Genomic DNA, 25,209 nt, shown 5'->3' with positions numbered 1-25,209 from the left:
TAACTGAACTACTCATGATCATGACTGTTACTGATCCCTGTAGTTCTTGATCAGTGCAGCCTATTACCATGATTTACGTATTATTTTGTGCATAAAACTAATAGCCAGCTCATCACAAATTATTTCAGTCCTCCAAATACCTACTACCTTGGTGCACCCCCCAACCCTTGCCAAACCCTGGATCCACACGGTGTGTCACCACACCTGTTACTAGGTATAATTTTCCAAATTGTCAACTACAAAGCTGAAAATTCAATTAATAATTCCGGCACTGGTTATTTGATGCAAGAGTATTGATTTTTGTAGTTCCTGCATGAGCTTTGAAAGACAACGTATAATAACTATAGCAACTACAAACTATACAGCAAATAGCTGCAAGGAAAAGGGAAAATCATCCTTGTAGCTATAGAGCCCAATATGTGACCAGGCCTGCGAAAACAGGGAATGTGGGCACAGACTACACCCAGTCACACTACGGGTCATATCTCAGTGCTGGAACAGAATATTTGAAATCTGTAACTTGCATCATAAAGCCAATTACATTCTTACTAAGAGCTGAAAATTGCATTTCCATAGCATAATGGTATAAAAATGTATGAGTGATGGAAGTTTAACAAAGTGGGGAAAAATCATGTGCCCACATGCCCTATTTTTGCAGGCCCAGTCACATATCGTCATTCCTGTCATTGTATCCATACATGTGTGCCTAATGTACGTAGCTATATAGTTGGATGAATAATTATACATGCACACACACAAAGCCAATACAAAGAAATATAATACTTAACTAATATTGATACCAATAAATTAGAAGAAGAGAAGTAGCCTCCACAACAGTCGATTGTAGATTGTTTCACAGACCACGATAATAAAGGACCTTTTCCCAAAATTGACTGGGAATAAAGAGACGATTGGTATTACAGCAACACGACCAGTTACATCTTTAGAGTATCGATAAATATCTTGTAAATATAATTATATGATGGAGAAAATTTGTGCATGGACTTAAAATCTTGAACAGCAGCATGATAATGTCAATGCTCTGTTAAAGTAAAGGATAATCTTGGGGTAATAGATGATGAAATTTTCTTAACAAACTTGGAATACACTTTTTCAGTCATACTGGTCAATTTAGCAGTAGTAGGACACCAAACAACACAATAATCAAGCAAAGGTAACACCAAAGCAGTATAAAGTACACAGAGCACAGGTGGCAGTGACCCATAGCGAAGAATGGAGGCAATTTAGGATTGTACTCTAGAGACCATATTATAGATGTAAGGTCCAGGATGTAGGGTCAATTATAACTCCTAGGTATCAAACAGAATCTACCTGAGAAAGTAAGATACCTAGGCCTCCAACTGAAACATTGAGTGATTTAATTTTGTTGACTTCCATGAGCTAGCTATGAGTGCAAGCATTAAACTGGATTTGACAACATTTAGTGGTTTATAGCTGTTGGGGACTATGTTAATCTGCTACAAGTTGCATGTGTTTGTGCTCTGTGAACTGTTTTCGTTAAACACCACAGATCACTGGGTGTACTAAAAGTTAATGATCATGATGGTATCTACAAACGTGTGATAAATTATTTACACAGTTTAGTGGCGCTTCATAATAGGCGTGTTCTCCTTCGTCACTGTTCGTGTATGGTGTCTCGGTCTAAATGTAGCCCGTTATACAGGCAGAAGGGTGAATATTAACCGATTGTTGAGAGTTAAATCAATATACCGCCGCGATGTCGAAAACGCACCACACTGGATTCCTCACCGTCTCGGATGGTTCTTTAAGCATTAAGGTGAGTAAATGTTGAAATGTGGTGTATTATTAATAACAATTCCTTTAAAATACGAAGAAAGGATCAAATGATTTGGGAATGTGGTTTTGTCCCAATCTGCATATTGAAGCCCCTCCCCTAATTTCGAGAAGGCCAGAAAATGGGTGATTGCCTGATTCTTCTCTGTGTAGTGTTTCTCAGTTGCATCTACACAGTTTTATTTGTGCGCACGTGTGTGTGCGGATCCAGACTTTTTAAAAGGGGAGTTCCACTCTAGAATTGCAACCTCAGCCTAGCTGTAAGTCGAAGACTAAAAAAAAAGGTCATCACCTGCTGCCCCTCACCTGCTGCCCCTCACCATAGATACCCTCACCAACTATATTTCCTTATTTATAACTCCACACGCAGCCTGCTACACTGCTCCTCTTAAGAATACTGTGACTGCTCTAGTAGAGTATCTCGATAATTAGAGTATCTCAAGTCCCACCCTGGATTCGTCCCTGTGTGTGCGTGTGGGTGTAATAATTTACAATCTTTAATTGAATGGGGTAAATCTCTCAAGTTTGACCTTTGAGTGTGGTGCTTTCCTAGTGTATGGGTGACAGAAGAATTCTCCATTCCTTCCTATTCATGTAATATGATGCGTGTTATCATAAGCTTTACTGTTACAAGTGGAGGTACCAAATGATAATTCTTATCTAAATTTTCTACCTAAAAATACCATGTGTATATGCAGTCACATGAGCTCTAAAAAATAAGTGTTGGACTCTTTGTCCAAAGTGCTTTTAAGAAATAAAGTATGGGTTTCTATGTGCATGGTAACTATAAAATCCAAGTCTGGAATGGTACTAAAAAAATTTCTCTTTATCATGCAGCACATGGATGATGTATTTATGTCTCATTTTTTTGCAGAGATCCAAGCCACAATACTTTGCTTGCTTGCGTGGCAGCACACTTGAAAGAATACGCATTGAGATCTTCAAGACAGAAGATCAGGCCAGGTCTCAGCAGCCTGCTCACAAAGTTATCAGCATTCAGTCACGCAGTACAATTAAAGTGAAGAAAGAGAAATATTTATTTACCATTGGCAACGTTGTCTTCTCAGCACAGTCTGAGGCTGATCTTAAACAATGGCTGACTAAAATCCATGAAGTACAGCCAACTGTGAATGGACTGTCAGAGTATGCAATGCAGACATATGAAGGTTAGTAGTTGTCACTTAACTAGTCCAATGAAGTGTGTTGGATATTGATATGCAACCAGCCAATGGCATACTCTTAAAACCAATTTACTAACAAATGGTTGCATTCCACATGAATTTACTAGTTTTTTCATGTGCTTTAAAGTACTTTGTATAATTAAGAAGTTCTTTTACATGTTTCTTGGTAAGCAACATGACCACTTTATTATACAACACAAAAAGCTCATGGAAATTTCAGAACTGAAATGAAAAAATAATATTGATATTTACAGTAGCTAAATGTTAGGTATTAAAATAGTGGACGTATTGTTAGTGTTGTGTGTGCATGTAAGTCTTGTGTAGTGTCATCACCTTGTTTTGGATGTTCTGTTAGGATATTTTGAGAGCACAATTCTAGTCAGTGCATTAAACAAATATTCAATTGTCTGACCCGACCAAACTATCCTGTTTTTGAAATGAATCACATTGAAAAAATGTATGCTTCAAAGGTAATTTTTTGTGGGTTTCTTCAGTAAACAGTAAAACATGCTCAAAATTGTATACCACTGGATTCACCTGAGTTAGAATATCTTTAGTTTCAGCAAATGTGAGTTATGTGTGTTTGTTTACGTTGCAGTAAAATATAACTTTATCATTGCCGTTTCTAAGCTTGAACAGTCTTTTTACTGGAATCATGGAATATAGGCCAAAAACTATACCTTGACAAATTCCTCTGTTAACGGAGACCACAGTGTTACAAATCCCAACTCCATTGCTTATTGCACTCGTGAATTAAATGAACACCTGTAATTTATTTTCCATATAAGGACTGTAAACTGATTGTTCTTCCTATACTGTCTACCACTGTAACTCCACAGTAGTCACTAGAAGAGGCTGAAACTTCAACAGCCCATTGTTTTTTCTCCTCTAGAAAACAAAGAGTCATTAAAATAATTTAATGCAAACTAGTTGGGTTTGTTGCTCAGCAAGTCACAATTAACAGTTATCTATGCGATTTTCACTGTCTCCATTGTTGTCCCACTAGTGATGACAGATGTTAGGGATGACCTTGGTCCCTTCATGGTCACTCTTCAACAGTCTGAACACTTATCATTTTATGGTCCATGTCAGTTTGAGATACAGCCCAATACTGCTGATATGATATACAGCATTGCCGTCTATGATATGAATCAACCACCGCGGCTTGTAATCAAGTGGCAAATAGATCACCTAAGAGGTTATGGTTCTAGTGAAAGTATATTGAAGATACAAACTGGACGGTGAGTAGTGAATATTATAATACTGTAGAGAATCGTTCTGTCACTTAACTGTGCATTATGTGTAATACAATAATGAGATGAAGTTTATAAACACGTCGTAATAGGTCTTATTCTTTTTCGTAGTCGGACAACAACTGGTGTGGGCCTATTCACCTTTCAGACCCCAGACAGCTATAGGATTCACAGGGCTATGCACCATTGGGCACAGCTGTTGAGTTCTGTTCCATCACGAGATGCTGCCGTGTCCCCTCCAATTTCTCCAATGCATAGAGTGAGTTGCTGCTCCAGATGTTTATGAGATCATGGAGTCTGTCTAAGTTACTAATAATTACAAATTGAGGATTTTAGAAAGTATAATGTATGATAAGTGCTTGCTCTATGTGTAGTGGAAGGCGTTTAGGCTGTGTGGAATTCATAGTTTAAGTTCCCAAGCATACCATTCGAAGCTAAAAGCCTATCAACCTAACCTTTGATCTGATAACTCACCCATCCCATTTGGTTGACAATAATCACGGCGTGTCTAATATTATTAATAAAAGCTTCAACTACAAAACTGCCCAATTTCACAATAAGCTAAATAAGGTAACTTTAGTGCGCAACATCCCAGTTACACACATTACTATGTCAACCTAAGACATTTGTGACATATAACTCAGTTACAGTGGAGTATTCAAATGCCAAAATGACTGTCCAGCTAATGTATGTACTCTGTCAACAGGTGTATGTTCTATTAGAGTAATTGAGCAAAGCTCTGTATTATGATACAGTACTACTTATTAGAGTAGGGTTGCACTTCCTCACAAAAAAAATAACCGGCATGTCACAGCACCTTGGCAGTATTGGCTAGGAATAACCCAAGCCCAAAAGTGCCTTCAGTAAGACCCAAAATGCTTCCAGTAGGTTGCTACAAAACATTTCATTCCTTAGAATTTTCTACTAACTATATAACTGCCTGCCTGATCTTTCAGACAAGCATAACTCAATAATGGCAAAGGCTACAGACTTAACTTTTTTCACGTCACTTCAACCCGACAGGTACCTTTGGCATACCGCAGTACGTACAATGCACACATCATGCACTCATTATGGACTTACCTTTGTCTTTCATTTATCTTTGCTGACAGTGCAAGATGTCATCAGTTCACAGTAGCATATCCCTACATTTGTAACGGTTATCATCCATATTTTCCATAGTGTGTTTTTTGTACTGTTCTTTGTTTGTAGTGCTATGTAACAGGCTGAACATAGCTGATAATGAAGCAGAATAACCACTTTATGTTTTGGCAATCACTTTAAAGTATGGTGCCATTCTTTCTTTTGATGTGGTATGTGCTGGTTAACCAGTTGTAATTATGTTACAAAAAATAAACCAACAAATACTAGAATTTTAACTTTGATTAGGGATTATGGAAATAAAAGTGGTGAAACATGAAGGTGGTTGCCTACACCTGCAGATATACTAGTGGGCCCTAACTCAGTAGACTGAAGTAGGGATTAAATGTTCACTAGTATATTATCTTCATTGATTTTGTAGGTGACCTCCCTTGTTTCACTCACTACTTTTTATTTCTATTACTTGTATATAGTTTTCCCCCATTGTTTATTATGAATAGGAGGAGAGTATTGAACTTCCACCAAGACCACTGCTGAAGCCACCAGAGGGACGTCTACAACAACCCACATTACCCCTACCACCAAGGGTCAAGCCCACCTATCAGGTATTAAAATCAATAGTGTATTGTATGCCTCCTGACATAACTGAGAAGTTAGGAATGCATTACTTTTTGTAAATACATTTATAGCCACTGAATAAACCACCTGCACAACTCCCAGACACATATGAACCAATGAGACAACAGTCACTAAGCAAAAACAGTAGTGATACTTTGCTGACAGGGAAACCACCAACCTATCAAACCTTGAATGTGAATGACCAGAAACCACAGCCAACAGTCTATGAATCACTAAATACCAACAGCCGTGATCACACAAAAACTGCAAATGTAGGCATCAGCAGTGGCACAGCACCTCTAATGCAATCTGGCACGTACACCTCACTGGAGGCAAGAGATGTCAAACAAAAGGCATATGAGTCTATAAACCGTCCTGCTACTACTGATGCTACATATGAGGGAGTCCATAATGAAACATCACTTCAACCACCAACTGACATGGCGGGTGGTTATGCATCACTAGGTGCAAGGGATCCAAAACAACAACAATCATATGTGACTATAAATCGTAGCAATAATTGACTAAAGCTATGCTACTGTAAAATAACTTTTTTATTTTGAAATAAATGGTTAGGTAGGTGTAAAATGATTTTAATGTTTCAAAGCTTGTATTATAACTTGGCCTGTTAATCAATTTCTGTATTGTATTGGTTATATGTAAATATATAATTACTTACTTTCTTTGAAGGTCAGTCATATATATCACAGTGCTTTAATTTGTTGTTGACATACCATATAGCTGAGGGAGAAAATTTTGAGGTTTTGGGAGTTAACAGCAAAAAATTTGTCCTTGAAATATTTTGACCTCCAAAGAGTCTAGGATTGTTTGCAAATCTGCAAAAATATATATATTATAACATTGCTCGACCTCAAAAATTCAGCTATATGGTAGAACATGTTGAATAACTTTGCAACCACTTAAAAACAAGTCGATCTCCTTCAGAAACCACAGCTTATAGGCTACTTCTGGTCATTGTGACATGAGGACCTGTAACTGCTGTAACAAGATTGAGTTGCTATTCCTTAGTTGTCTGACCATTACATATATATATAGAACTTGTCTGAACAAAGTAAGTTTTACCAATGTCAAATCTCAGTGCATTTGATGAATCTAAACATCCTATAATAATTATAAAATAAAGATAACATGGCATATATAACATAATCACAAATCTAATGGGGTACGGTTACTTCCATTGTAGCCATAGCGGCCATCTATTTTGCACTAGTTCACTTTCTACAGAGTCAGTAGTTGATAATGGCTTCATTTCCCAAGGCAGTGGAGGCTGGGGGAGTATGCCCATTGCATCCTCCATTGATACAGCACTCAATGTTTCATCATGCTTGCGGACCAACAACCCAAGATCGTCCAGGTCTTGCACAGCCCTTTCGGCATCGTATGATACAGCACAATTAAACTTCTGATTCAGCCAATCCTGTACTGCAATCTGTAAGCTGTTCAGAGTGTGGTAGTTTAGTTTCTCTGAGCTAAAGATAACCTTGGGATTATCAGGCCTGTTTGGTAATGCCAAAAGGAAGGTGTATGCAAGTAGAATATCCTTCACCTTGCTCTCTCGTATCACATCGTTGGCTGACATGACTCCTCTCCAGTTATTAGCAACACAATGGTGATACTGTATTGCGGCTATACGATGTACAAATCTATTGCGTCCACTAAAGTAGTTTGTGACAGACCATCCACCAGCTGCCAAGCTTGTAACTATAATGGCCCAAAGATAGTTTGACTGGTACAGGTAAGTGAGACCAGCTGCTGATGCTCCTGTCAGTGCTGCAATCTTTATGAGCCACTTGTTAAAATCAGCCATTTTCATCAACCCAGCTGGAAGCAGACCTAACAGTTCTTCTTTAGGCACCAACTTATAGTGCTTCACCCAGAGTTTCTTCTCTGACTTTCGACGGACAGCAGTAACAACATTTGTATATGGGAGTGCTACAGGCTGCCAAACATAGCTAAATGCTCTCTTGTAGAAAGGCAACGATTTTCTATTTTCCTTCTCTTCATACATTCCTCTAGTCCATATCTTAACATTTTCATATTTGGCAGCATTAGTAGTGACACAGATACCTCCATGTTGATTTCTGTCTGTGAACAATGAGTTGAGTGGGACTTCAACAAACCCGCCATGCTCTAAGATGCCACTCATCCTCTGCAACATTTCATGTTCAGCATCTAAGACTTCTTTTCCAGTCAGTGGCTGCCTCCTGGTCACTTCTTTGTCAGGGTCGATTACATCATACAGCTCCTGCCAGTAAATATGTTACTTATAAGGGAATATATTCTTACAAAACAAATTTTTCCTTATTTATAAGTCACATTCATTCTCTTTTTGAAAAACTACAGATTATGCAGTATAATACTTTAGTCCCATCTTCGGATACTGATTCAAATAGCCCCCCCTACCTCCTAAACCATGTGCTACCAGCTGAAGGTTGAATACACTGGGTTACATGTTTGTATTCAAGCAAACATTATGTATGTAGCTTCCAAGTATTTTCTTGGTTGTTGAGACATTTCTAGGCTGGAAATGTTATGTAAGGCTCCTTTCAGACCAAAGTATATAACTTTAACAACTTGTGTTGTACTGATGCAAGATGCAACATTTAAACAAACTACAAGCTATTGAAACTAAATACTCATTGTCACACACACACCCACACGCACACACAATGATTTATGTATGTAGCTACCAAAAAATTTCTTCGCTACAGTAAAGAGTCGATTATCTGAACTAATATGGGGGAAGGGCGTTCGTATAATTGAATAGTATGTAAAATCATACACTTCTTGACAAAATACTCTTCAAACGTTTGGATAATTTGACTCTCCACTATATTTGTTGAAAGGAATTTCTAGGCTGGAAATGTTATGTAAGGCTCCTTTCAGACTGAAGTAAACAACTTTAACAACTTGTCTTGTATAAGTACTGTTGCAAGACAGTTTTAGATCATGGTTTTGACTCCCAGGGCTAGCCTTCTCATAGGTCCCTACTGGGATAGCACTTGATATATAAACCTTTGATGGCGATAAGTCAATGTTCAAGTAGTGGTTGAATGCAGAGATCTCAGATCCCGGCTGTTGTGGCTCCCTTGGTGCATGCCAAGATTGCATGTTGCAGGGGATCAAGTTACCACTGGGTCTGGGATTTTTTTCTGCATTCTTCACAGTTTTAGACACATGTTTCTGACTCCCGTATTTACAGGTCTAGCCTTCTCGCAAGTCAATAGTGGGATAGCATTTAATAGAAGATGCAACATTTAAACAAACTAAATACTCATCACACACGCACACACGCACCCACACACACAAGTTATGATGAAACCACTCAAACCCCATGCATGCCCATTACTGATCAGTACCACAGTATACAACAACTGAGGCATTTTCTATTTTCTAGAACAGAGGAACTCCCACTATTTTTCTAGAACTTTGGGACCATGCTTGCATTTATTAGAGAGATGCCCTGATTTTTTAGGGATTCAAGTGTGTGTGCACACTAATACAAGAGTGACATGGATAAATTCAGTGTTTATGTCCTTTTTGAGGGACTCTACCATCTAGTAGCTTCCTTTGATTATATAAGGGTACCAATACTGACTAACTGCTTTAAGTATCTGGCTGAATATTATCTGTGCATGTTGTTAAATTCAGTAGCTGACAACACGGAAAACAGTACCGTTGAGGCATATGGTTAGTGTCGTATGACAGGATTGTTTCCCATTCTTTACCAGAATGGGAAATTTATATCACTAGCTATTTTATTTTCCTACTTAGTAGTCAGAAAAACACCTACTCAGGAAATGTGATCTGGACAAACTCAACAAGAAGCTTGCCAAAGGAAAAAAGAATTAGTCAACCAATAGTGTTGGAATACTGCGACAACGTATGAACATAGATGTTATACAGCCTACCCTCTGTACAGTAGTGGAGGGAAATAGTAATGGTGAGTGAACATTCAAAAACGCCACTTTACCTTCAATTCATTCACTTCAGAGAAGCTCTTACGGTACAGCAGTGCATCTACTGCCGACACAAACGATGTGAGTTGCTGCTTCTCACTCAAGTACAGAAACTTCTCCTTAGCAATTAGATGTGACAGTAGAGTATTTTTAGACACAGGAATGACTCCTTTAGCTGTTGTGACACGAACTAGTGATTTCCCATTCGGTGCAACTTCAGTGGGTTTAGGAGTTTGTAGCGAAGTAGTTCTAGTACCTCCTGCAAGTTTTAAAACACCAGAAAGGCGACTTCTTAGATTCTTATACTTTGACATCGCGCACGGCGCAAAAATAATTATTTTTATTTTCAAACTCCATATAAATTTTCTGTGCGCTTATTACCATAACACCGGGATAAATCGCTTGTGGTAAATTTCGTTTCCCTTTGTTTGAAAGATCGAGTAACGAAAACTTGAGTTAACAATGGTTAGTGGTACTTAGTAATTGCGACTTCAGCCTTCTAATTCATTTTATTGTTCTTTTTTTAGTCGGAGGTTGAAGAAACTCTCAAGCGGATACAGTCGCACAAAGGCGTAATTGGAACAATAGTTGTAAACCAAGAAGGTGAGTGAAGTAGGAAAGTAATCGATGCTTGCGAACTAATTTATTAGAATCCTAAGAGACCTTCACTTTTTAAGTGTTCACGTGATATTTTGTTGTATATAGGCATTCCTATCCGTACTACTATGGACAATTCTACCACAACTCAGTATGCTGGTTTGATTCATCAGTTAACCTGCAAGTCTCGGACATGTGTACGAGACATTGACCCACAAAATGACCTGACATTCCTCAGAATCCGTTCGAAGAAACATGAGATCATGGTGGCACCAGGTTAACAAATGATATACACCCAAATTTGGCATTAACTTTTTACTTTTATAGAGAAGGACTATCTGCTGATTGTAATACAGAACCCAAGTGAAGGATAAGAATTCCTGTTTTCTTCAGACATATCCACACGCACCCACTTGAAAAGTCTTGTTTATTGTTATATAGATATTAAATATACAATATATTATCGTAGATATGTATGAACTATTGTCTTGTCTCAGTATCTTCATCAACCATCTGACAAATTTTTTCAATGGACTCGTTAAATTCTACTGGGCAGTCAGCATAAACATGATGACCTCCCCCTTTTATCAACTGCACGTCAACATAAGAATATGGTCGCGATTCCTTTACTGCCTGTCCTTGTGTTGAGTCCATCCATGAGCGGGAACCATAAATCATAGTGATGGGAACCTGCTGATCTATGTCACCAATTCTCTTCAACATAGGGTTCTTTGCCCATGCTACTGAGCCTTGGAGAGCACAAAAGGCATTCTCACCCCTATGAAGAAAATAGCGTACCATTTAATCTCTTACACATCACTACACATACGTTGGGTTTTGAGTATTGGCATGGTAGAGGTATCCAGACATCAATCCATCTCCAATATCCCTTTTGTATTTCATGTCAATATCAGGACGTATCACATGCATCATCCAAGGCCCTGTATACATGAGTTAGCATCATTTAACTACTTCGTGCTGTACTTTACACCAAAGAGACTTACCTAACGGCCCTGTGATCCTCAGTGGTGCCAGTGGATTAAGTTTACCAAGGATACCAATCAAACCCCTCGCCCACCAAGAAACTTCATTTGAATAAACATTCTCTCCCTGTCGTGTCCAGACAACATCTTCATCGGGTTTGACACCAAATCCCCAGCCATCAACTAACACCAAATGTTTTACTCTCGTAGGGTGGCGTAATGTGTATGCACATGAAAGATATGCTCCTAAACTGTGACCAACAAGAACAAAACTATCTAGTCCCATACGTTCTCTCCATCGTTCAATTGACGTGACATATTGTTCTTCAACTTCATTTGCATCATCACTTAATGGCACACGTGAGCTTCTTCCAAATCCAAGTAAATCAAAGGCAAGTACTTTACGCCAGCGACTTAGTGGGTTATAACTTTTAACAAGTACCCCAATTCCGCCACACAGTCCATGAACCATCACTAAAGGTGTCTTCTGACTTCCTTCTACCTTCTCTTGTGCTTCCACATCGATTGTTCTGATGTGACAGTCTTTCTCAATTGTGATAAAACTGGTTGTGTAACTAGGCTTGATGTCTGCAGGATTATATTTTGTGCATCACATACAATTAAGGCATCACATACAATTAAGACATTTTACTAACGTTTTAGAATCTTTGACTCAGCTTGGGCTAGTTGATCTGACGATGTAGGGCACCATCGTAACCAGGGAAACCACCTAAAAAAACAGACATAAAGTCATGGCTCGTATACTAATCACTCAAAATTACATCGAAGTGGTAACCATCCGTGATCCTGGAAGCATCGCACTCACCGGTGGTCCTGCTGGTAGTCTGGATGAAACTCAAACTTCTTGTCACATTGAGAATCGCTTACTGACGCCATTCAAATAATTCCATTCTTACTACTTATTAAGCGCCTTGTATTTATTTTTATAAGCGCCTGTTTGTTAATCAAAAATAGGCGGGGCACGTACAACATGGAGGAAGGCAGCAACGTGGAAAATGGTATGAGTGATAATCCTGCAGTGGATAATGGTGTACATGAGCAAGATGAAGATACATTTGGGTCAGCTATCGATCAGTTTCAGAACAAGAAAGGAAAGAAGATCGGTCGAAGGTACACGGCGCCCGCGAAGACAGAGGTGGGTCGAGGCGCGTCATACAAAACAAAATCATGATGTTTCCGCAGGGACACGAGACAATCAGGACACATCTACAGAAGAAGAGGGCTTCAATAAACCAAAACATTGGACATGAAGTTGAGTTAAAGAAAGGAGCCAAACGATTGATAAGGTAAGCGTGACTAGAAATCGCACCTAGTGCATACATACAAGTATAAAAAGGGAGTTGAGTGGTACCAGCTTGTAATTGAATTCAAAGGAAACCTAGTGGTTAATGTTTATCAGTGAAATCTGTAAAGATCTAGGCAATGGAGGGCAGAGGTTAACTCTTGATAATACCCAGCAACACTTATTGGCTGCAAGAGCTCGGAAGGAAGATAGTCATTTCTATTGAGATAGGATGTCTGGGTCACTTTATGCCAGAAACACTTGCTCAAGTGGCTATTGCTTGTTAATTGTATGTCGAAGAAAACTGTACGGTCACTGTTTGAGCAGGCTGCTCGTATTGCCATCTCCTACTCGTACAGAATTTTCAATTCTAGAGCTTCCCCGGAGTGGGATCTATTGGACGTCATGACCTGAACTTTGTTACTGTGTAGTTAATTTTGTACTGTAAGTTAAGTAATGTAAGTCTTGCCAGGGCTCTTACACTTATCACCCTTTGGCTATCAGTGTACGGTAACCCTGAGTCTGGGCCCCTGTTTGTATACTATATATTGTCTTAATAATCAATAAGACATTTATCATCATCATCATTGCTGCATGTATCCGTAAAGCTCTGATAGCTTACTGTATAATTTACCAGCTTAATTTAACACGAATAGCTACATGCTGTGGAAGTGATAGATCTATGTTGTCCACCGAACACCCAAAAGCGTGCATGGTATATCTGAATCATTTCATAGATGTACGTTGGATAATTCAACGAAATATAGTTTGACAAATTTGTGAAAGTTATTTTGCATGTTGTACAGTAAATCATGTGTAAATGACGACACTCCTGCTATCAGGTTTGTTTGGGATTTGATATGTAGCTAGTGTTGGTATGCTGATAATATGATGCCTATAATTTTTGTGTTGGTATTAAAATGTGTCATGCCCACACCATTTGCACTTTGTAACTTCATGTAACCTAAAATGGTAAACCAAAAATATGTGGTGTAATGCTATTTCTATCCCGGCCCATAGACTATACCAAATTTAATATTCATTACCTAATCACATGACAGAAAAAGAACTATGCAATGATGTTTGAAATACATTATGTTCAGCTAACTGCTTTGGCATAGTTTGGCTGGAGCTGTGTGTGGTAATTGATGGATGTTATGATCATGTTTCAAGGGTGTCATCTGATTTGAAGTCCAGAGAGACGGCCATGTTGGAGGCACACTACTCTGATTCAAAGATCCAACTACTTCAACAGGAACTAGCGACTGTCAACAACTCCCTGCAAGCCTATCAAGATGAAAGGTAATCAATTCTCATCTACACTACAATATTCACTTCTTTTGTGTTAACCATGCACTGGTAATATTGAGACATGATGATTGTGATGTTGGCTCCATGGTTATGTGTTGCATTGTGTTGAGCAAGTAATAAAAACACTTAATTCATGCTTTGTAATGATTATGATTAAGCTGTCTGAACATTAAAACAATAGGTACTCTTTTGGAGAGGAACAATTGATAAGGTTTCTTTCTATACAAATTTAGGGTATGATAGAGATGTTTATCATGTGAATGATATGGTGGGAAATTGTCAAATACTACAGTAACCATCAAAATTTAACAACTGATGTGTTTATGATGCTAAAGTCTATAGCTATGTATTGTCAACCCTTTAAATTCAATATTATGGTTCCTAGGCTAGTGGTTAACACCTCGTACAGGCTCTGCCTTCTGTGTTCGCCCTCCAGTGCCCATAACTGGTTAAGTTGATTACATGTAATTTTTCATTTTATGGTTTCTAATAGTTGAAATAATTGTTGTAAGTTCATTGAAGTGTTGTTACAAGGTTGTATACATGATATGATCAGTCAGTAAGTGTGTACACAATCTATTTAAGTAGGAGAACAAACAGATAGGATTACGTTGAGTGGATAAAATTTCATGTGTGCATTCAATGACTGTATTTTCCGTATACGTAGCATTCTTGTTACCTAATAGAAATAAGATACACAGTGGTACCTCTACACAAAGTGCTATAGTTAAATGTTTTAAATCTTAATTTACTATGCAAATATCTTGTAATTCTTTAGTGTCAGGGATAATCAGATCCCACTAATTCCCCTACTGCTAAAGACAACCAGCAAAGTTAATTTTATTAAACCATTTACCGTAAGTGCTACCGTCCATATTACTGAATGATATACTGGTGGTATCCATGGTAACAGGATTTTATATGCAACCATTACTATGAGGACGCTGGTAAATATCAAGAAGGTCTGTATGAATTTTCTGAAATGAGACTGGTAAGCTTATCAGCATTTTAGTTGCTTGTGTTATTTAGTAACACTTGTGTCACAATGGGAGGGGTTAGTGGTAGGTTTTTTTGATGATTTTGACAGGTAAACATTTCACCCATTATTCAAGTGGAACCTTTCTAGTAAAACTAAAATTTTTGGTCTATCAAAATACCTTCTTTTAGAGGTATAAATGTATAGAGCTAGCTAGAAGTTATTGTATCATGAATCGATACAGTGAATACCAAATGTTGTAGACTGATTTTGGAAAACAACTTATAAACCATGTACTGTTTGTGTGCGTGTGTGTGTGTGTGTGTGTGCACAATTATTGATTCAGTAAGTGAAAGTTCCCCAAAGTTTGATGAGCTGTTGCTATTTTCTTATTAAGCAAGAGGCCTATCTATCCATGTGGTTGAGACCAGGGTCCACCATAACAAGGCTTATACACACTTCATGTTTTTGAGAGCCTTTGATTTTGTGGGCCGGGTCCCTACTAAAGGTGGCTACTCAGCTAGGAGCAGCACTGTTTGTTTGTGCGTGTGTGTGTGTGTGCATGTGCACGTACTTCTTTGTAATCACAGTCACAACGACACACAACACACACTCTGGTTTACCCATATCTCTGTCCAAGCCACCAAATCAACACAGATGTAGTGTAACATTGTTAGATTTACACTTACAAACATTTGTGGTCTATTTTCTAGGTGTTTCCCTTCTGTTGGTTAAATAATATTAATTAGCATAAATTTCTGGTTATATACAGACAATTTCAAGTTTTCAGGAACATACAAATTTCAGTGGGTTTATTCTTCAGGGTTACTTGTTTTCCACACAGGCTAATAACCACAAAATAATGTGTATGGGAATTTACATTTTATGTAAATGGTAGTCAAGGGAAAATTTGTGGAGATTCATGAAAACATTAAATACAGTATGTAAGTTCATGTACAGAAACCTCACTATCCTTGCACCAGAATTTAAAATTGTATCCCACACACAGTATCTACGTATGCACAACTTGTCACCAAATACATATTTTGTCCCCTATTCAAGTAGACACTTACTGGACAAAATGTTTAATAACACATAGTTATTTACACATTGCAATAAATAATTATAATTTTGCTACAAAAAAAAATTACTTGAATATTGGTCACAATTTTGGCTGATGTATGAATACAGTACCATCCATGGCACCGGATGCTAACAGAATATCTCCTGGAGCAAACGCACAACAGAGTACTGGACCATGGTGTCGAGTTAGCTTACAATCAAGTACACGCATGCTACTTGGTAGTAAACCACGTACTGGATCAAAATTGTGTTGATCAGGTTGTGAAGTCAATTCCATAAGTTGTACAGAGTTTGCTACTGGGCTAGCAAGCAGTCTTCCATCTGGACTAAAGTTTATTTCTTTAATAAAATGTTGTGCATGTGATTCGTGTTTGTAACAAGCAAGTGTTCTTCGGTAAGGAAAAGTTTGATAGTATTGAGAAATAGTTGATTTTATACGAAACGTATTGGTATCACGAATATCAAATAGAGAAGTAGTTTCTTGTAAGGCATCATAACGTTGTTGTAAGGTTCGGTAAGCTATTATTTTATTACTGGGATGAAAACAGACAGACATTATGCTTGGATGAGATATGTAAAGTGACTCACTTTCAGTGGGCAAAGCCATATGGAAGGATACTGCATTTCTGTTCCTTGTTAGGAACTGTCGTTCATTTTCTTCCAACATTTCACCCTGTTCAACAACACTGTCGTAGGTTAAAGCAATTTTCTGTATCACTCCAAATGAGCTGTACATGTCTCTAACAATGTGGCCTCCATCGAAGTCGTTGATGATTATGAAACAGTTGAAACGAGTCGTAACAAGGAGTTTAGAGCTGTCAGGTGACAAACGTAATCTGCACATGTCAGGTAGACGCATTATCACATTGAATTCTTCACTCAAAGGTGCAGTAACACTGTCCAGGTCCCAGGAAAGTACTTGGTCGTCAAATCCTATAGTGAACAGTCTGTTACTTTTCCCATCATATTCAATATTTTTCACAGAGTACGCGTGGCCCTGTAGTAGGCATACAGGGGTAGATATGTTCCTAGTGTCCCAAAGTGCGACCAGTCCATCGTCAGAACCCGTTGCAAATCGTCCTGGTGATAAGAACGTCACACAATTAACACCATCGTCGTGAGCACAATATTTTGACTCAACGGGACGGTTGAACCGTGGATCGTACAAGACGAAGGAATTATTGGAGCGAGTCGCTGCCAATAAAGTTCCAAGCTGGTTGAAGTTCAAGTTGTAGATCATGCCATGTGGGCGTGTAGTTTCGATGTAATTCACCGTTTCCAGTCGGGAGTACAATCGGTAACAAAGTTGATCGTTAAAATGAGAATGTACTGCGAGCTGCCTCTCCTTAACCAGTCTACAACACGCAACAATCCTCTTCTCTGAAAAGCACATTCCGGATCCTCAATATTTGTAATTGTATTTAATATATAATTAAATTATCACTCGTAATTTTAAATACCGTGTTTATTTTATGTTTTTGCAGACTATGTGTAATCCAGTAAAGGACCAGAGTGGTATTGACAGCATGTATGAGTACTACAGTCAGTTGTACCTTGTTGGGAAGAGATTCTTTGGTACATCTAGCTCCAGTCATGTGGTGTTTGTGTGGTATGGAGTGACTAGCTATTGCTGTTAGAGTAGCTATATGTCATGGCATTGTGTTACAGGTATGACGCAGTAAATGGAATACCAGCAGCTCAGAAAAGTGTTGCATTTGAAAAGGTATTATGATCTATGATGTGTAGGGTAGATCCAAAGATCTAGTAAACTTCCTTGCTTCACCTTACCCCTTCCATACCACTTTAACATTGCAACCAACTAAGAGGCACAGACTGGGAGCACATTCCCCTCCTTCTATCTTTCAGATTAAGCAAATACACAAAACATTTAGTACTTTTATGAAAGAATAAAAGACCAAATACTCTAATAGAACAGTCATCACATGCAATGCTAATAAAGAATCCTCTAACTGCACCCCATTTATAAAACTGTTCAAGTAATTTTTCCTATGGCATGCTGCTACAAACACAAGTTGAACTGTGACATCACTGTTATTCTAAGAATACCATAAATCAGGAAATTTTCAGCATAGTGGAAATTTTTCGTTCATTAAAATTTTGATGCAACATATTTTTGTCACTTTCATTAGAATTCATTAAAAATTTGTGCAATAATTGTTGCTAATCTACAGCAAAAAATATAATTTCTGGTTAGACACCCTGCTCTTGTCAAACTGTGGATCTGTCCCTTCATCCTCTCAATATATGTGACCAGATTTTACAAAACCGATCCAAATTGCACATCAGGCAAAATCAAACTAACACTACCAGTGGATAGCTACACTATCGTACTACTAGTTTTGACCCTCAGTACTACTCAAACTACTCGAGGCTGGTTTTAACAGGCGTCTTTTCTGGGTCGTGTGGAGTGCTCAAATGGCGGTTTCAAGCCTTGTGAAGGACCTTGCTTGGTAAGAATCAGTGGTTTACTGGTGGACAGCCATATAATGTTGGCCAGACGTTTTCTCTGTTGATTTTGCTACATATCAGCCACTAAGGAGCCAGCACAGCACTGTAATCTGGTGTCTGGACTCCAATCGTGGTCTGCCTCCATTTTGAAGTCTATCTCTTGCTCTCCCCGCCACCCCCCCACCCTCCACCCCTTTGTGAGCACTCGTGATACTAGTTTGCTCGTCCGAATGCTCAGATTTTCTATCTTATTTGGCGGGAATCTCTACAAGCAGCTACAAGTACTAGAAGTGGCCTGAAAGGTAACAGATTGATGCATCTTTTGTGTAAATTTCATACGCGTGCTTGCTATTCTCGGAGAGTTATGCTGGCTTCAATTCTTTAAAACCGTTTATCTCGAAACTTCTAATGTGCGATTTGGATCGATTTTTCAAAATCCAGTCACATATAACACATAAATTCCTAATATATATTATTTTATGTTTCACTGCAGTGTTCAGTCTTATTCAACATTGGAGCTATGCATAGTCAGTGTGGTGCCAGGCAGGTGAGTATATTGTGTATGTGGCTGTTTAAAAGTTTAAATGCTGAAGATTTTCAATGGAAAATTTTTCAAAGTTTAGTATGTTTTAAGTATGTGATTTGATCAAATCAGGTGTTTTTTATAGTAAAATTTTGTGGAGACTATTAAAATAACAAACCTGCCTCTTTTCCAACCACAATGAGCACTCGATTATGGGAATACTTACATATTGAGGTATATTCGTTTTCTTTGTTACCTGAAAATCCAGTCACCTTGGTAAACAGTTGGTTAATCCCAAGGTATCCAAAATTAATTATGTGATTTTTAATGTGAACACCTACTTAATAGAATTGCTGAGTACACTATTTAATCTAAGTGTCACTTTCACTATCCATTTAGAAACGTAATACTGTTGAAGATATAGACAACATCATTACAAGATTACAGAAGGCAGCAGGTATTGTCATAGCCAGTTAGTATCCTTTTATACTGAACTGGTTGTAGGGATGTTTGAATATATTAGAGATAACTTCCACAAGTCACCAACACTTGATACGAAGAAAGAGACTCTCGACTTGTTCGTTGTCATGATGAAGGTAACGCAGTAGATAATACATAGCTAAACACCACACAATTTTACATTTTTACTGTTAAGAGAAATATTTACAGAACTCCCCTATAGAAGAAAATGTTGCAGAGTAGCACGTGTTATGCATTGCCAAACAAATGCCTGTACTTTTCTACATTACTGCTTTGAATGTTTTTGGAATCCATTGTAGTATGTGTTAGTGTGATGTTCCATTAGAGAAAGGGTTTCGTATTGAGAATTCTTGGCACACTGCGTAATTAAATAAAATATCAACATATTTAGGTATACAGTTACATATTTTTGTAAAAGTGAGGATTTTTGCAGTTTTATTTTTGAGAAGTCATTTGTTTTTCTCACAGATTGCTATTTAACTTTTGATGTATTTTTGAAGTGGTATTTCATATTTTTCAGGGGCAGGCTGACATGCTTCTGTGGGAGAAAGAAGTCAAGATAGGTCTGAAGGAAGACATAGCTTCTCTGGCTCACTATGCCTTACTCACCAATACTGTAAGCTTATCATATCAAGGTATTCGTAAGACAGTGGAGACCAAGGAATATGCCGATTACATCCCTGAAGCATGGACAGGCTTGATAAAGGTGATCAAGTGTATGTTGCATTAGAATGTTTTGTTGGTATGTAGTGGGATCCAATAGCTGCCTGGTGATATTAATCTCCAAATTCTGTGCCCAAGAGGCTGCACGTTACCATTGCTTTCTTATGTACTCCCTTTGCTCTATCCCTCTACCCAACAGTTAAATTTTTGGACACAATTAATAGCCTAAAGCCGGAGTCTATGTTCCCACAATATAATCATGCAACACAAAGAAACTATGGTTGCTATGATGAGTATAATTTTTGTGTACAGGTACATGGAGCTTACATGGATGCCATATCGCACTATTACGCAGCTTTGGTGCATATGACAATTGTTAAGGGATTGATCAAGTCTAATGGTGAGTTGAATATCTGTGGTGCACTGATGATTGGATAAACCTGGGTAGAGACATGGGGTATAAAGGAGCCAGAATAAAACTTTACAAAAAAAAATTACACAAAAACTATTATTTTACACAGTAGCCTCTGCACTAATATATTGAAGATTATTTGTTTTTGTCTTTTAGACTGCTCTATTAGAGCGTTTAGTGTACAAGATGTATGCTGTATTAGAGTAATCACCCAGATATTGCCAACAATTGCAGTTCACACAGCACATCTACACACTTAAGTCGATTTGGTGGGTCATTCATTCAACCAAGCATATTACACACCATTGTCAACGTTTGGATGCAGGGCTAAAGGATCTCTAGAATGTCATGTTTCACAGACGTATTGCGTATTACTAAGACTGGACTTTGTATTATGCAAAATAATAAAGAATTTAAGTGAGGCTCTGTCAGTTTAAACAAGAGCGAATGATAAGGGAGCAATATGTGATGTTACAGTCTACACATCACAATGGTTGAGGTGGTCTCATCAAAGCATGAAAATTTATAAAACATATGCATAACATGTAAGCTATGTAGTTTGCTTCCATCGATTGTTCACCATTTTGATAACACTGATGTACCTATGTATAAATCATATTTTGAATAGTGTTATGGATTTTTGACATGTTCCCTGTAAAGTGCACCAAATGCCCTAATAAAGCAGTCATTTGTGGTAGTATATACCATCTTTGTTTGTGTTAACCATCCTAGGTGATAGCAGTGGTGAAACATCATTGCCTAGTACTTCAGAGTTGAAAGAAATTATCAGAAAAATGTATGCAGATAATACGGATAACATTGATGAGATCCTCACAATTAAAGTACCGCAACAAGTATCTGTAGGTATGGAAATTTAGTGCTATGTATGATCTTTGTCATATTGTTTAAGTGCCTCCTATATTATAAAATATTCTATCGTAATTTGTAGCTCGTTCTCAGTTGGATATTGCAAATCTTCTTCATGGTGACAGCATCCGTTATGAGAAACAGAACAAGTCTCTGCAATCAATGACATATTTGCACAAGGTAGGAATCCAGCAAACACCATATCATCACCCAATCACTGAATCGCATTTATCTTTGCCCACTACTGACAGTAATATTAATTTTAGAGACAGTATGTTGATTTACTTGATGTGTTCTTCATTAGATACTTAGTCATCACCATGAGAGAAGTTTAGAGTTGATGGCAGAAGCAGCTAAGCAGGAAAAAGGTCCATCAGTTATGGCACCAACTACAAGAGGTACAGTTCATGGCTATAAATTGTGTGTTATTTTTGTCATGTTTAGAGATCGAATTGGAATTTCAGACTATTCCACCAGATTTTCCTTCTGCAGACAGTGTAAAAGATATATTCCATGATCTGGTAGGGTTTGGTTGCTTGCAGGTGCATGTGACTCTTTACACTGATTTTTTAGGGACCACTCCCTTCATTTTCTGGTGCTAATAATTGGGAGGCACCTCGCTGTGTGAAAATTAAAAGGACAGAAATTGGATTTGGATTTTCTGTTCGTAGCTCTAAACCAGTAAGGATTTCTGGAGTTGATCAAGGCACTGAGGCTGAGGTATGTATATGGATCCCTGTAATTATTTACGATCCTTAATAAGTGTCTATGTATGGCCGTACATAGTACCCATTGAATTTTTCAGTTGGTAAATAACATTCAGCATCAAGCTTAAGGCTATAACACTTAGACTTGCTATCAAGTTGTACAACATAAACCAAGTTCCATTAACAATGACACTATAAATCGCTGACTTAGACTGGACTCAAAGTAAACCTCTGAAGTAAATTCTTTGTGTTTCTGTTAGCGTCAGGAAGCTTCTCTGTCTAATTTATAAGCCAAGGAGTAAGGCTTTCTGTCTTTATGTGTTTATCATCTGTCATCATCACTGAGCCAGATGATCCACTGACCTGGATACGACCCGATTCAAATAAAGTACACTATGCTAAAACCTACAATTCAAGTATATTGTTCATAGCAAGAGTTTTGCAAGACAAAAAGGTAATGCATTACTAAACAGAGCATAAGTACTCTGGTATGCAAAAATTGGGTGTGGCTTCAACCGGACAACTGGTAGTCTTCTTCATGCTGTACTAATGTTTGATCATCGAATTGAATAGGTAATCTCTATACTTACAAGATGTATGTTATCTGAGCACTGAAAATGTTCTAATTGAACAGTCAATATTCTAATAGAGCAGTCACATAACTCAATTCAAAACTGCTATCATAATCTCCTCCTTCATAATGTAATCACTATCATTTGTAAATATATTCTTCAACTGTCACTGTCAAGCAAGACACTGTAATTGACACATGTAATCCAATACACAACCAGGGTCAGACTCAGACATTTTATAATCCATATCACTGTGCCAGTGTGAGTGGAAACTTCCATCACCATTGTCTCATACAGGCAATCCCAAATAGTAGCTTGCTAGCACTTCGTGTATAGTGTAGAGGTGGTTGGTGCATGTAGGGAAAATATCTAATGAAGCACTGTTCAAATGGATTAAGTACTTAGTAGTAATGCTTAGCTATTGGTTTGACTTGAGGTATCAATCACTTATATACAGTATTGTATGTTTAGTAAGTAAAGCACTGCATTGCTTATATAACATTTTCCCTAATACAGATGGCTGGTTTGAAAAAAGATGATTATGTTATTGCAGTCAATGACAAAGAAGCTCTTTACATGAGCCATACTGAGGTAGTAGCAGCAGTGAAAGCATCAGAAGACTATGTTACTCTCACCTTAAGCACACCAACTGGAGTAGGGATTTAGATATTCAATTTCTTTACTACCAGATTACTCATTATGCAATGCCTAAATATGTGCATATCTGTATACGTTTTTAACTGAACACTGATATTTGCATAATTACAGTAGTTAACTTTTGTACTTTATGTGAGAAGAGAAGTTTGTTTACCATGTTATGTGTTGTATTGTTGTAGATGATTTTAAATGCTGTATTTTTGGATTATAAAATGTATACAATCTACAATATTAGATTGGTAATCTATAGTGGTCGGTTTCTGCATATTACCTTGATGTGTAGGTTGTGGGTAAGCATAAAGCACCCTTATTTGTCGAGCGTTATCTTTATATTATTGTTTGCTGACAGCAGGATTTATCTGGTTGATTGATTAATTACCACTCACCAAACATTAGTTTAGTTTGGTTATTATCAATATCAAGTCTACTAATTGTTACCCTATAGTTCAGCTATGTAGCTTTAGGTTGTTATATAATAATTCAGTTGCAGAAATATTACATTACGTATGTTTACACTTATAATGACAGAGGAGTAGCTAATACTACTTGACTATATAACCTTTCAGTCTCTCAAAAGTTTTTTCCAGTCCCACAGCTCATTTCAAAATCTCTGTGAGACATTGTGTGTATACGTGAAGACAATTAATGTTACTAAGCATGATAGACTACAAATTTGTGTATATACAATGATTGTTGTGGCTTTATACACACATGATCATGTAACTGTTATTAGAGTAAATGATTTTGATAAGTGATAAATAGTAGAGCAGCATAATGCAAAAGTTATGCACTTCTTGATACAATTATGAAATTTTCCATATAAGTTGTACTCCTTGTGACATAATTATATTTTTTATATAGTGCCATCGTATATTTGACCTTTGGTGACCTTTACAGCCATTTTTATATTGAATATTCATCGTTTCTGTCTTTATCTCCCTGAGGCATTATTTTGCACAGTTTCAAATTAAAGGCAGTGGCGTAGCCAGAAAAAATTTTTTACCAAGGCAAAGTTTGGCTATACATTGACCAAATTGAGAGGGTCTGCTTCTGACTCAACTGGTTCACAAATACTTTCAAGTATGGGTGGTACAGCATTTGCAGGTTGACTATCTGGTTGGAAAGAGGAAACTGTTTCAGAAGACTCTGAGCATTTTTCTACATGTCATTAGCAATGCTTCAGCATCGCTAGTTAATGCTACAGTATACCATGCTTCAATTATTATACTAGTTTAATTGCATGCAACACAACTTACTCCAGAGATATTTTGAGTGGTCAGGCCATCCATGGACTGCAACGGAGGTCATAGTCATGCACACTACTTTTTATTGATCTGATGTGATGTTTAAGTCAGAGATAATTATCTCTTTCATGCAATACTCAACTGCATGAGCTAAGCATGTAAAGCTAGGGCAGTGGCGATTCTAGACCTGACCTACAGGGGGGGCTAAGTAGGGAACAGCATAACTATTGTTGTTTGGCTGTATAAAGTAGAATTTTCAGGGGGGTCTGGGGGTGCAACCCCCAGAAGCTGCAGGATTTTTGCAATTTAAAGGCTTGACAACAGCCTAAAATTTGTTCTAAAAACATGAAAAATGCTAAAAATAACAATGCCAATCTATACAGCAACTTTTCCCCAAGATTTTTAAAAAGTTAT

The 25,209-nt window shown here is 37.7% G+C and overlaps 6 protein-coding genes across 7 annotated transcripts; 3 read left to right on the top strand and 3 right to left on the bottom strand.

Annotated features, from left to right (window-relative positions):
- The first annotated feature begins 1,578 nt into the window (after window positions 1–1,578).
- LOC136264071 (uncharacterized) lies at window positions 1,579–6,574 on the top strand. The gene is made up of 6 exons (XM_066058755.1): window positions 1,579–1,798; window positions 2,690–2,981; window positions 4,003–4,237; window positions 4,361–4,508; window positions 5,851–5,955; window positions 6,040–6,574. The coding sequence occupies exons 1-6, from the start codon at window positions 1,739–1,741 to the stop codon at window positions 6,490–6,492; spliced, it is 1,293 nt and encodes a 430-aa protein (XP_065914827.1). The 5' UTR covers window positions 1,579–1,738; the 3' UTR covers window positions 6,493–6,574.
- A 453-nt stretch (window positions 6,575–7,027) lies between these two features.
- LOC136262960 (transmembrane protein 143-like) lies at window positions 7,028–10,285 on the bottom strand. The gene is made up of 2 exons (XM_066057379.1): window positions 9,963–10,285; window positions 7,028–8,234 (listed from the first exon to the last, which is right to left on the bottom strand). Exons 1-2 carry the CDS (start codon window positions 10,260–10,262, stop codon window positions 7,158–7,160), a joined length of 1,377 nt encoding a protein of 458 aa, XP_065913451.1. The 5' UTR covers window positions 10,263–10,285; the 3' UTR covers window positions 7,028–7,157.
- LOC136262964 (dynein light chain roadblock-type 2) lies at window positions 10,265–11,013 on the top strand. Its single transcript, XM_066057384.1, has 4 exons — window positions 10,265–10,413; window positions 10,476–10,551; window positions 10,654–10,821; window positions 10,873–11,013. The coding sequence occupies exons 1-4, from the start codon at window positions 10,411–10,413 to the stop codon at window positions 10,917–10,919; spliced, it is 294 nt and encodes a 97-aa protein (XP_065913456.1). The 5' UTR covers window positions 10,265–10,410; the 3' UTR covers window positions 10,920–11,013.
- Window positions 10,967–12,472, bottom strand: LOC136262963 ((Lyso)-N-acylphosphatidylethanolamine lipase-like). 2 transcript variants are annotated; one of them, XM_066057381.1, is made up of 5 exons: window positions 12,355–12,472; window positions 12,185–12,258; window positions 11,550–12,116; window positions 11,375–11,486; window positions 10,967–11,323 (listed from the first exon to the last, which is right to left on the bottom strand). In XM_066057381.1, exons 1-5 carry the CDS (start codon window positions 12,423–12,425, stop codon window positions 11,026–11,028), a joined length of 1,122 nt encoding a protein of 373 aa, XP_065913453.1. In that variant the 5' UTR covers window positions 12,426–12,472; the 3' UTR covers window positions 10,967–11,025. The 2 variants fall into 2 exon arrangements, with proteins under 2 accessions (XP_065913453.1, XP_065913454.1); XM_066057382.1 differs by having other exon boundaries at window positions 12,311–12,453.
- Window position 12,473: 1 nt separating this feature from the next.
- LOC136262959 (rhophilin-2-A-like) lies at window positions 12,474–23,785 on the top strand. Its single transcript, XM_066057378.1, has 18 exons — window positions 12,474–12,684; window positions 12,732–12,835; window positions 14,005–14,133; window positions 14,921–14,999; window positions 15,056–15,133; window positions 17,686–17,810; window positions 17,870–17,924; window positions 19,164–19,217; window positions 19,593–19,650; window positions 19,698–19,789; window positions 20,194–20,379; window positions 20,649–20,736; window positions 21,481–21,612; window positions 21,698–21,795; window positions 21,920–22,013; window positions 22,060–22,136; window positions 22,189–22,335; window positions 23,411–23,785. The coding sequence occupies exons 1-18, from the start codon at window positions 12,520–12,522 to the stop codon at window positions 23,558–23,560; spliced, it is 1,911 nt and encodes a 636-aa protein (XP_065913450.1). The 5' UTR covers window positions 12,474–12,519; the 3' UTR covers window positions 23,561–23,785.
- On the bottom strand, window positions 15,743–17,623 carry LOC136262962 (DDB1- and CUL4-associated factor 10-like). Its single transcript, XM_066057380.1, has one exon. The coding sequence runs from the start codon at window positions 17,592–17,594 to the stop codon at window positions 16,281–16,283; it is 1,314 nt and encodes a 437-aa protein (XP_065913452.1). The 5' UTR covers window positions 17,595–17,623; the 3' UTR covers window positions 15,743–16,280.
- Window positions 23,786–25,209: the final 1,424 nt, after the last annotated feature.

Source organism: Dysidea avara, chromosome 8 (genome assembly GCF_963678975.1).
Source record: "Dysidea avara chromosome 8, odDysAvar1.4, whole genome shotgun sequence".
In the NCBI taxonomy this organism is placed as follows: Eukaryota; Metazoa; Porifera; class Demospongiae; order Dictyoceratida; family Dysideidae; genus Dysidea; species Dysidea avara.
This window is presented reverse-complemented; position numbering and strand designations above follow the sequence as displayed.